This window comes from Carassius auratus, chromosome 1 (assembly GCF_003368295.1).
Source record: "Carassius auratus strain Wakin chromosome 1, ASM336829v1, whole genome shotgun sequence".
NCBI lineage: Eukaryota > Metazoa > Chordata > Actinopteri > Cypriniformes > Cyprinidae > Carassius > Carassius auratus.
The window spans coordinates 9,974,802-9,987,909 of record NC_039243.1 but is presented as its reverse complement, the minus strand read 5'-3'; the positions used below and the strand labels follow the sequence as shown (position 1 = coordinate 9,987,909).

The 13,108-nt window shown below is 37.6% G+C and overlaps 1 protein-coding gene across 1 annotated transcript in view; it reads left to right on the top strand.

Annotated features, from left to right (window-relative positions):
• The window catches only part of ctnna2 (catenin (cadherin-associated protein), alpha 2), a 392,860-nt gene that overhangs the window by 291,448 nt on the left and 88,304 nt on the right, over positions 1 to 13,108 (top strand). Inside the window, exon 8 of the mRNA XM_026273010.1 lies at positions 6,334 to 6,414. Within this exon, the coding sequence (XP_026128795.1) occupies positions 6,334 to 6,414 (81 nt within the window). The remainder of the gene's footprint in view (positions 1 to 6,333; positions 6,415 to 13,108) is intronic.

The following is a 13,108-nucleotide window of genomic DNA, read 5'->3' as shown; positions in this document are numbered from 1 at the left end:
ATAGCCAGTTCGGATTTGCATTACACTCATTGCATTAAATTCAGAATTTTGTTCATTCAGATTCTTCTTAAGTCAGAACAGCAAAAAAAATGGCTTGCTATTTGATTTTGTGTTTCCTAATGAAAAAAAAGAAAAGAAATTGGAGTGAAGCTTTAAGGTCACATCACAGCCTTTAATATACTACAACATTTCAATTGTCAGTTACACTTGCATATACAAGGCTTTAAAGCTGATGGACATGGACTGAAAGCTAAACTTTGACTTGGTTCCATGAGTTTGTTAAGGTTCATATGTCAGCTGCAGAGCACATTGGCCACCAGCAGCCAAGAAAGTGTAACTAAAGTGCTCTCTGTAATAAGATACCATACTAGTAGAATGCTACAGGCTTGCGTGCCATTATTTTCATAAGCTTTCGGTCTCCATTGGGTGCATACTGCTCCTGTCCAATTAACATTTGACTAAGGGCTATCTGTTTGTTAATATTACATTTTCAAGCTAAAACTATGCAGAAAGGGTATGGTTGCTGCTAAAAAATAATTACTTTTGACAGTTGGATAGACATCAGGTCATCAGGTAATATAAATTTGAATTGTTAATAGATTTTTGCATTTGTGTACTTACAGTACACCCCCGCTGCACAGGTTTTAAAGAAGCCGATTGCTTTACTTGGGTCTGACGCCCAGCTAAACCTTCCCTCCTAGTGATAGGTAAATGACACATTAGCATTTGGCTCTGAAAGCAATAGGGGGTTGAGTAACGATGCTGCAGCGTCTTGGGCTGGGCTCTGCAGACGTCAGCAGCCTGCATCTGAAACTCTCTTTTGGCACTGGATCGAAGTTAACAGAAATTTGAATCTGAAATTAAATCCCGAAATGTATGTTTAAACAAAAATAATAAAAGGCATGTTTCACAAAAATCACTTACTCACCCTGATGTTGATCCTAAGCTGAATGAGATGTTTTCTTCTGCAAAACACAAAAGAAGATACTGTATTTTAAAGAATGTCTCAGCTGTGTTTGTCCGAACACAGTGCAAGTCAATGGGGTCTAAAACAACATTGTATAGAATATATCAATCAATCAGTCAATGCTTTATCAGAATAATAATACATCCTGAAATGTAAGTTTAAACAATAATATTAATAATCAGCTAATCAGGTCCAGTTAGCTGTTCCTCTGCTATGTTTATATTCGCAGTCTTTCCAAGGTATCGTGTTACACAGGAGCCCAACTGTGATTTTTGTATTTACACAGTATGAATTGCACTTCCTTCTGAGATGCTTTGGGCCAGGTGAGGGGTAGATTGGATGCAAGCTTGTTACATTTTGAGAAGGAAAATCTATAAGGCATCACAGATTTATCTAAATTCTGAAGACTGAAATGGATATGAAAATCTGGGTATACTTTTCCATTCTGAATATAAGCTACCTTATTCTTTAACAATTATAAATTTATTGAACAGAATAATTTTATTGATTTTGGAGTAGACAGTGTACAGTAAATGTCAGTCAAACAGTATACAGTCAAATATCAAAGATTTAGAGTGAAACTATTCAGTAGCAGGGAAATGCATCACATTTCAAGCATCAAGACATTGATGGCTTTTCAAACTCAGTTTCTGTAGACTCTGATCTGATGCTGTCATCTCAGTTTCATCTCCATCTCATTCTCCAAAGTAAATACAGTGTAAGGGGCATTTATGGGAAGAATATGTGTGCAAACCAGTGGCAGTTAAACTTTATGTACAGCGGCATCTGAAAGTCTGAGAAAATGGATTTGAGACCGTTGTATCTTCATTCTCCTTGTCTTTCATTCATCCAGTAAAATGTTTTGAGAGTTTTGTGAAGAGTATATGTATATATGTTCTCAGTGAGTCCTCTCTGTGGCCGTGTGTGTGTGTTGATATCATATATACATTATAGTGTGTGTGTGTGTGTGTCTTTTATTGTTATGTATAGGGCCGGTTTGCAGTGAATAAATGGTTACTTGAGCCTTAAATGCACTGCTTTAGTGATTGTTATTGACCATATCAGTTTATTCCCTGAAGTAGGGGTCACTTTGTCTCCTTCATATCTATCTAATGTTCCTCACTGTTCTCAATCTCCCAGAAGACCGTTGCAATATGGTCTTTAATACTATTTAAATTGGCATTTAAGTAATGTGGTGTTGGTAGCTGCATTCAGTGTGGAGAATGGTCTTCAAAACATTCTTCTGGGGCATCCTTGTCTCCTGCGCTTGATTGAAGCAATCTGTGCCCTTAATGTGAAATAATTCTATTTATAACTGGAGCGTGAAGAACATATATGAAGTGACAGGATATTTTACCCTTAATGTCCAAACAGGGAGCAAGATTAATGTTATGTAATGTGGACGAATGCTATTGTTACGCAGTTGCACACTTAAACATATCGTGGTAATAAGCAGCTGTAACCTGTTTTGGAAAAGTTTTGTCTATCGTCGTCTGTGTAAGCCAACAGATAATCATAACGCTCCTTGCAAGCTTCAGACACAGCTGTGTGTCTTAACACTGAATAATAATGGATCTTATGTAAAGCCAATGTTTGTATCTACATTAACTCCAGGTGCAGGAAATTCACAGCTGAAAATTTATCAAAGTGGAGTTGGAAACGTCATTTGGAGTTCCTTGTGTACATCTCAAACTCTGACAGGAAGCACAGGAGTGAGAATTCTTGTAAAAACTTGGAAACAATTCTGAAACTTGTGTGTTTTTCCCTTGTACCTGTCCATGTCATCATTTCCATGAGAAACTTCAGAGAGGGGAAATCTGTTGAGTTGCCTCTGGGTGCTTCTGTTTCCTTCAGATTTCAGCCGAAAGACGCACATTTCATGATAGTCTGTAACAGCTTTGTTGTGGCCTTACCGCGGACAAAGTATGGATAGCTAAAACTTGGCACCCTTTCAATTCACGAGCTGGAATTTGAATAAATTAGTCACACCTTGCAGGATGTTGAATTGAATTCTGAATTAATATGGGCAGGAAGAGGAATTCAGTTAATTAAAATTCACCGAAATTAAGCAGTAAAACAACAGAGGAATATACATTTTGACAAAAATGTGATTATTTAGATTATTCTCTTCATACTAATTTACATTCTGTTATTGTTTATTCATCTTTCTTTATACGACATATAAAGATACATTTTTTCTTTTCTTTTTCAGGCTTTTTGCTACCGAATTCATGCTTTATGAGAACTTTCTCTTGTAACTACGCAACACCTGCCGTTTTCCTGACTATTAATGTTGTGCCATCTGTTGCAAATCCAGTCAATGCTTTCAAAAGTTTTTATTTATTTATTTATTTATTTTATTCCGAAGGCCATATCTGTGAGACACCCTTGCGTTAGAGTCCCATACAGATGATTGGCCGGTCATGGTGCACTAGTAGAACAAAGGGAAATGTCTTTAGATTGTGTCTTGTTCTCTTGGGTTTGCTGATTCTGAATTCCATGGAGATTTGCTGGCCTCTTCATCCAGTTTAATTGATTTATTGATTGAACTAGCCACTTTAACATGAGACAGCATTTGCAGTGCCCGTGTATTAATAACATCTAGGCGGAACTGGAGGACGGTTGCTTGGCAACATGATCATTAATTTTGAGCAATCTCATAACACTCAGGCTAAATACAACTGTTTCTGCTGTTTCAACTGTTGCCTCTGATTTGCAATTCTCTGCTCAGATGCCTCTCTTTCAGACAGCACTGATGAAAGATTTCATTTCGGTACAATGAAGGAAAAAGGAATTAATTTGTTAATAAATTCAATCAATCAGATTTTTGAATCAGATGTCCATGCTGAAACATCTGTTGAATTAGCTCTCTTTTACTCTGACTCTTTCTTCCGGTTTCAGTTTCAAAGCAGTATATAATTATTATTTCACATACAATATTATCAAAGCATCAGTACACACGATATAAGCAGAGGCATTAAAATAAAATAAGCATATTTATATACATATATACATCTCAGTGTATTTGTCTTAAAGCAGTGGCTGGGTTGTGATGCTGTTCACTATGAGTGCCTTGGTTTGAAATTGATGTCTGTTGGACACATGAGAGTTTCTGACAGGGCTGATGTAGGTCCCTGCTCTAAGTTAGAAGAACTCCATGCTGCACTGTGTTAGGAGAGCTTGATTTCAGATATGCTCATAGCTGTCTTTCTCTTTCTCTCTGTCTCTGTCTCTCTTTGCTAAAGGTAGAGGGGGGTTAACGCTTGGCCTCCTAATTGCGCTCCATGGTACCAAAAAATCATTTGCTGCTTTCATGGATACTATTTGAAATGGTGGCTCTGGTAAAGGTTATGATGGCTTCAGTATCCAGTACTTATTCAGAGGGTCATCTTCCAAATGAATGTGGATAGACCAATTATCAGTCTGCTTTGGATATCAATTCACGCCTGGGCAAAAACCTTTGCACATGGATCATTATGCAGCTAAAATAATCTTCATTCAGACTGATTCTGATCTTTTAACATTGTAAAAAAAAAAAAAAAAAAAAAAACATGATAATGAAGGTCAATATTATAATTATTTATATTAAATTCTATATATATATATATATATATATATATATATATATATATATATATATATATATATATATATATATATATATATATATATATATATATATATATATATATATATATATATATATATATATATATAATCTTCAATTAATTGTTTGTTTGACTGTTATTTTCTAGCATTTATTGGAAGAAGCTATTCCACAGGAAAAAAAAGTGAGATTCCGAGCAATTATTTCAATAATTTTGAGAGTGTTCCTAATAAAACACTTTAAATAGATTGCAAATGGCTTCTTAAACATCCCTGCATTGCACCATCATCATGTTCTCACACACTCCACCACTGTATCATTTTCTGGCAAATTCTTGCAGGCATTTAGTTGTTTCAGCCCTGCTGTCCATATTTAATAGGATACTGTTTGTGTTTGTATGGAGCAATAGCCTGCAGTCTCACTGCTGAGAGGGAAAGAGAGAGAGAGAGAGAGAGAGAGAGAGATGGGATGTGTGTTGTCATCTACGGTGAGAGTTTTCTCTGACACTGACATAAAGGAGACAGCTGTGAGCTGTCTGGCAGATCCGACCTAAGGGAGATGGCCGCCACCACTGCAAAATCTTTAATTACTCGTTAACAAGTGGAACCATCCTCATTTCAACCCGAGCACATTTTACCAGCTCACTCTGACAGGGGAAAGAGATTCCATTTTTGAGGGCAACAGCCACTGGAACAATAAGACAGGAAGCAAACAGGGGCATTCAGACTATATGGTGCATGACATTCCTGAACTAGCTGGACTTTTCCCTCATGGTATCAAGTCTAGTCCACACTGCAGCTTATTTTGGCTAATAAAAAGCCTATTTTAACAGCAAGAGATGGTCTGACCGAATTATACCTTTTATGTGGAACACTAAGCTTTTTCTAAAATGGATTTTTCTTGAACATAAAACAAAGAATGTCAACCCAAACTAAAACATACAATTTATTTCCCAGACTTAAAAACAAAAGCAAACTACGCAGTTCGGCTGGTTTACTTGCTATATTAAGTGCCTCAAACAATATATATATATTTTTTCATCGATTTCATTCCACTAACCTTATAGATTCAAGATAAATTCAGTCATTAGTACTTTCTGATCGATCCAGTACCTTTCAGGCGAATTGATAAAACAATAAATAATGGAAACTTTGCTCCTTTATTTCAGAATGTTTCATAAAGCCAGTCAATTGGATTAGTGAAATTGTATATAAGATTAGAATATAAAAAGATTAGATCAGTATGTATATATTTTCAAATTTCTTCATGCTACAGTCTCCTTTCAGCTTCATCATGGAGTCCTCAGTACCCCATGATGTGGCTTTTATACCGCGGTAAAGATTTAATCCCTGATGTTTTAGGGTCTGCCTCTGGCCAGCCGTTTATGTGGAGGTGAGATGTAGCATGGAAGATTCCTTCATGTCAGTCTGTCTCCAAAATCTGCTACTGTGGTCTATAATGCTCTGTCTTTTTATTGTTGGTCATGTCCACACCCTATTGTTGCTTTTTGCAGCACTTGCTTTATTCCATCCCTACTGTGTTTACATTAGAGGCACTAAAAGGCTTCCAGTTTCAAGAGGTTCTTAAAAACCTACGCCAAACCCCACTCAAGGCAGACAACAGCATTTTTGACTAAACCTATCTCTCTTAATTTGTTTGTTACCCTTTCGTGTTTTTTTTTTTTTTTTTTTTGCTGTGAGCTTGCAGGACATGAAATGGCAATATTACATTTCTCCACTTTTTTCCCCTTTTATTGCAGACCGGAAGAAAGGAAAAAGGAGACCTGTTAAATTCAGCTATTGACAAGATGACCAAGAAGACCCGTGATCTTCGCAGACAGGTGAGTCAGTCCTCTGACTGCTTTCTCTCTAGAAAAATAAATAAATAAATAACAAGACTGACCAATACACTGAAATAAAGTAATATATTATATCTTGTCATTCAAAATCTTTTTTTTTTTTTTTTTTTTACATTGTGTTACATGGAACCACAAAAGAACATAAAGAAGGGATGAGAGGATGGTGATTGTAACTGTCAAGCTCCAAACAGCACATAAAAGTATCATAAAAGTTGTATATATGACTTGTGCACTATATTGTGATAGCTTTGTGTAAGGAAGAGACTGACATTTAAGTCATTTTTCACTGAAGTTCTTCCGTTTTTCTATGTTAGACCCTCTACACCATACAGCTATTAGAATTTGCACAAGGAAACATAAAAATATTGCCTTTGAATCTGGAGATGGATTCACTCTAAAAAATGCTGGGTTGTTTCAACCCAACTTTGGGTGAAATATGGACTAGCCCAACCATTTTTGCATGAAATGTTTTAACCCAAAAGTTGGGTTAGTCCAAATTTGACCCAAAGTTGGATTGAGATAACCCAGCATTTCTCAGTGTGTTCAAACCTCCAAATAAAAACTGGAACTGCAATGCACACCGCTGAACTTTTGTTTTATTTGTAGTCACTGTTCAATAAGATAAGTATTTGAGAACAGTTTAGGCATAAATAACGCCTAACATTTTGCAACTTCTGACTGTCGTGCATGACAGCATCATTCTCCAGTATGTCTCTAACTCAAGAAGCTGAGGTCTACACGCTTGACTTCAGCAATCAGCACAGCTTAAAAGCTTTTTGTTATGCATTTTCGCTCTCCATCACCATGACAATTGAACAAAGTGTCAGATCGGTCAGCACTGATCCAAATTAAAAACAGAACATAGACATAAAACAGCAAGGCATTAGACAGAAGGGCATTCCTGTCAAACTGGCATTCCCATCAGGAGAGTTTTTGCTGTCAACGTAAAAGCATATCAACATTATATTACACTGTTATGCAATACTATTACCTGACATTTGCATCAAGGAAATGAAGTATTCTGTCTGCTCTTTGGATTAAAGAACAAAGCTAGGTAAATATTTCACTGGTTAAGAGAAACATAGGCACTCCTGTCAGCCCAGTTAGGACAAGATTTTCGATCAAAAGCATCATAAATGTTACTCTGTTCCTCACACAATGTTGCTGTATTACTTAAGAAGACTTGGCATACTTTCCTGACACTTTTATGGTGCTTTTTGTCATTCTGGAGTTTGACAGCACCCACACCCATTTACTACTTTTATTATAAGGAAAAGAGCAGGTAGTATATTGTTTACCAAAAAAATAAATGAAAAAAAATCTTTTGTGTTCCTTGGAAAAAGAAAGTCATATTCTATGTTTGAAATAGCACGAGGGTGAGTAAACGGTGACAGAATTTTCATTTTGGGTGAGCTATTCCTTTCATAAACTCACCATACAACACAGTCAGGTAGAAAAAAAAAAAAAAATTGTCCTCACTTTCTAAGCATCAAGATGTCAACTTTCAGAGCATACAATCACCATAGTCACCCTCTCATTTGTAAGATGTCCTAGAAGATTGTTGTTTTCAACCATTCGAAACTTGTTATTCAAGTTTGAAATTGACTTTTCCCTGTGTGCCTGTTTCCCTGTTACTCATGAAAGGTTTAAGACTGTTTGCATGGGGTATTTTCACACCTGGCTTGTTTGGCAAGTTTTTTTTTTTCATAACCTGGCACATTTTCATTTAATTTGGTTTGTTTAGGCTTATATGAACACAACAATCTTGTTTTTAGCTGCACCAATACAATCGGTTCAAGATCGTCTGAACAAGCCAAAGTCCCTTACAAGGAAAGTCTGTTCACTCAGTGTCCATATTTGCAATGTCTCCGGGCATCCATGACCAAGTCCTATCTAAATGAATGGGAGAATCCTGAAATTTCAAAAACTCCTGGGCAAACTCATAATTGAATTGCATATATCAAATCAGCAACAAATCTGAAATTGTCTGCCGCATAAATGTTGTTCCCTATGCTAAAAAAATCATTAAAAAGGCTTATTTTTTCAGGCTAAACTAACCAATGAGTGAGTCTCAGGTTTTTATGGGAACCAGAGCTTCTAACGACTACTGCAGTGACGCAATGACTTTTCCAAAAAGCAATTGACTCTCTCACTTATAAGGGGGCATATTGCACGTTGCAGTGTCTCTCAGTCATAAGTTATAGGAGTGAAACATATTTGTATATCTATAGTCTTTTGAAAAAAAGCTGGTCTCTGCCCAATTAAGAATCAACTCTGCAGAAGTCCAGTTGTGGTGAGAAGGCCCAACAGTGAACCAAGAAGATAATGCCAGATTGCAACAATTTAAGTCCCTGCTTCCCAACAAAGCATATAATCTAAGGGTCTGAAAATGCACTTTGTCAGATGGCGTTCTGTGTTGATTGGCTCAAAAAGTGGGGCCATGAGCAAGTGTTGCAGATTTTAAATCACACACTTCCGGGTGGTCCTGGGACAGTTAAGATGAATATTAATGCTAACAGATTGCTTTCTCCAGGTATTATAGACCTCCCTGGCCTGCCCCCACTGAGAGAAGACCCTCTTTACCCCACATCACAGTAAATCCACAGAGAGAGCAACTAATGTGGAATGGATGTTCGTTTTGAGCAGCCTGCTTTAATTACACTCTTGGAGTTCAGGAGAGTGTTAGTGGGTGTATAAATCAGTCGGCGCAGAGGTTAAGAAGCGGTACACACACACACACACACACACACATACAGCTGGAGTTAGCACATGAACATTCACCATTTACCCTCCCCCCGGTTTGTACAGTCTTTAATAATTGGAAAACATCTTTTAAAATCTTCCCACTCCCACCCCCTTCACCAAGACTGTAAATTCGAAGAGCGCATTTTCAGACTCAGCAGTCGTACATCACCTCCCTCATTTCTGCTCCTCTACGCTCCTTTCCACATCGCTGAACCCAACGGCCATCGCAGTCCCACATCTTCTGTCACCCGCTTCGCTGGACCAATATTTGGAAAGCTGTAAACTTTCCCTGACACATGTATTGTAGTTACGTGTCGGCTGAGGGAACCAGCTGTATACAGATTTACCAGGCCAAGCATTTTTAATCCTCTTAAGACATTTATTTTATTATCTATCATGGTCTGGGGCGGGGGGCAAGATGTTTCCCTCACGGACACGTGGAGATTTTATGGTACAGCAAAGTGGTTTAAAGTAAATTAAAAGTGTTTGATAGCCCTGATTTACCCTAGTTTCCTCCACTCCAGTGTCATTTCCCAGTAATTGTGGCTGATCACTTCCTGTTTCCACTGCTGGTGAGCTCCATATGCTCTTGCATCTGATAAACCACCTCTCACCTTTACAACATGTCGCTAGAATCTCATCACAAAACAAATAACATTTTAATTACTTTAATGGGGTTTAAGATACCCAGAAAAAAACCTGCCAAGGGATCAAGGAGGATTCCAAGCGAGTTGCAGACCAAGCTGTTGATGTTTTTGATGTTAAATCCTTGCGCATATGGTGGATATTCTCATTATGTATTTTAATTTCAGACAGTGATCTGTGAGCAGCACTCACATGCTGTGATTGTTCTGTTGTTTACTGACCTTACAGAACATCTGCCAGTTTTTTATAACAGCAAAACAGCCCAAGAAAGCCTAAAAATGAATTACTAATAGTTTTTATTAGTAGATTGCAGGAAAATGGTGCACTGAGCCAATAGATGTGCTTCCACTGTCCAGCTTAAACCGGGCGTGCTAGTGCGTCCCAGGGCCAGTTGCGTTTTCACTGTCACTTCCGGGGCTTGATTGGGGGCCAATGGCCAGGGTTTTTCAGCCAAACGTAAACCTTGGGCCAAAGCGGGCCAGCTGGGGCTAGAGGAGTGGTTCTGAACAAAGGCGGAGTTTCTCCCCGTCTGGAGAGCTCAGCGCTACGGATCATTTCAGAAAGATAACAGCTATAACACCAGTATTAAAGACTTTTTAAAATAAAGTGCTCGAAACTAACTTTTAGTCAGCAGCGAGCGTTTGAAATAACGCAATCCGATCTGATGTGGATTATAATCACCATATGGCAGAAATATTTTAAACAATGTAACGCTAAACATGCTACCATGTATCATTTATTCTATAGTAAAACATTGATGCTTTCGAATTTGCATATTTAAGCATGCAAACAAATGGCCGCTTTTATCGTGTGTGATCCCGCATGTTCCAGTGATTTATTTCTTATTAGTTTTCTGATAACTTCTCTGTCGGTGAAATGATGAGGTTGCGTGACGTTGTTCCTGAGAGGCGTGTAAAGTGCTTGTTTTAGTGACGCGCAATGGAGCTTCAGGCTCGACTGTGGAAACCCTGCGCTATTCTGGCCTCGGTGCTACTGGCCCGAGGCTATTTGCCCCGCCCGGCCCATTTTAAGCCCGGGCTCGCACTGGCCCGATAGTGGAAAATGCGGCTATTGAGGCACTAGTGCAAGGGTTTCCTGGGGTTTACTTGGGGTTAAAGGGATGCACAACTTGCCCATGTAAAACACATTACAACCTGTACGGCACGCTGGGGAACATGTGATATGTGCATACATTTGCATGTATAGATCACGGTAGATGCTGGTAATGGGATGGTTTGTATGAGTGAACACAAGTAAACACAAGTCCTTCTCATGGCTCAGTCACTGAAAATATTAAATGCAAACCCCATGTGATCCACTCAGGGCTTTTCAGGTTCCTCAGTCAAATGAATGGAGGCATCACCATCTCATCAAATCAGTCTCAACGGGGGAACATCTGAGTGTCTGTGGCAGCAAGCTTTGAGTTATTACTGTCTACCTGGAAAGAGAATATACCAACCCGACCAATGCAAAGCAAGCAATAACAGTGAGCCCTGTTCACGATCGCAGACATTGCAGAGGGCGCTGCTAGATGATTTCATAATGCCAACGCTGCTTAATATGTGTTGTATTACATATGCAATGTTTAGATAGATAGATAGATAGATAGATAGATAGATAGATAGATAGATAGATAGATAGATAGATAGATAGATAGATAGATAGATAGATAGATAGATAGATAGATAGATAGATAGATAGATGGAAAGTACCATTCACTATGCTGCTTTTGCATAAATGCATAAGCAGGCCTTTATGCTACACAGGAATGTATAGAATAACTATGCAGCTTTAGCCATCCAGTAAGAGCTCTGATTAATGCATTAGCATCACTATCAGATCCATCAATAGTGCCGCAGAACAGATTAAACTAGTTCATATATACAGTAGAGATTAACCTCAAAAGAGTCTTCCATTGCCTTTAGCCTCCTGAGCACTTGTATACCCTTCCGCATTGCACAGAGGACAACTGATGATCCCTACATTCTCTAACCTTTCCCTTTATTATTATTTTTTATTAATGGGATGACGTAGTAGTTCTGGGCTTGTAATCAAAAAGTTCTTAGTTTGAGCACCGCAACAGGCGATCCATGGACTATCACCATTCTGCCCTTTAGCAAGACACTTAGTTGCTCCAAGGGAACTGTCGCTGTAATGAGTGTACTTCAACCACTTTGGATAAAAGCATCTGATTTCCTACTATGGTGGTACCATCGTTCTGTGATGGTACACATTTAGAGAACGCTTTTATCCAAAGTGACTTGCAGCAATTTTATTACAGGGACAGGCTCCCTGGAGCAACCTAGTGTTAGGAGCCTGCTCAAGGGTACATGGGCGAACTTTTGGCTCATTCCCTAAGGTCCTGGAACCTCTAAATGTGCACTTTCTGCAGAGAAATTAGTTTTAGAGTGGGCAAGGATGCTAAAAAGGGATGGCTTGTGATGTCACTAAAGAAAAGGCAGAGATTACGAATATTAATTATTCTGTGCTGATGTTGAAAGACAGTCTTCACAAATGTTATACTCGCATAACTTGAGTAAACCATTGACATATGTAAGTATTCTCTTAAGTTGTGTCTGATAGATAGACAAATAGATAGTGATATAGAGAGTAGTGATATACTGCTTCTCTGAGAAATTAATAGTACAGAGGCAAAAAAAAACAAAAAAAACAAAAAAAAAACAACCTGTTTGAAATCATATCAAGTTTTGAAACTATAACAAATTATTGTCTAAATGAAGTAAACCGAGTTTGGATGCATATTTAATATCAGCCAATGGCAATGAGTGCTGAAATTGGCGGGGGTTCTGGTGCTCCTGCATAGGTAAAGCGTAAACAAATTGCAGGATAAGGATCACATACTAGCACCAATGTAATCCAAAAATAGCTTTTATTTATTTATTTTATTATTATTATTATTTTTTTTTTTTTGTTAGACCGCTTTTCCTGGTTAGACTGCTTCTTACAAAGTCCATGGGATATGATTGGTGATTTTATTTTATTGTGTAAATGTTATTATTAGTTTTGAGGTCTAATTTAAAATGTGGTTACATATTAATTTAAATGCAGATTTTTATTTATTTATTTATTTTAAATAAAAGAAAGTTTTTTTTTTTTTTTTTTTTTTTTTTTACACCTGGTTAAATGCATCAATGTGACTATTTTTATGTATAGATATATCTATATTCACAAATTTACAGATTACACTATTTTTATGCACGACTAGTATTGCTTCAAAAGGATATCTCAAAAGAATATACATACTCATTGACTACAGACATTAAGT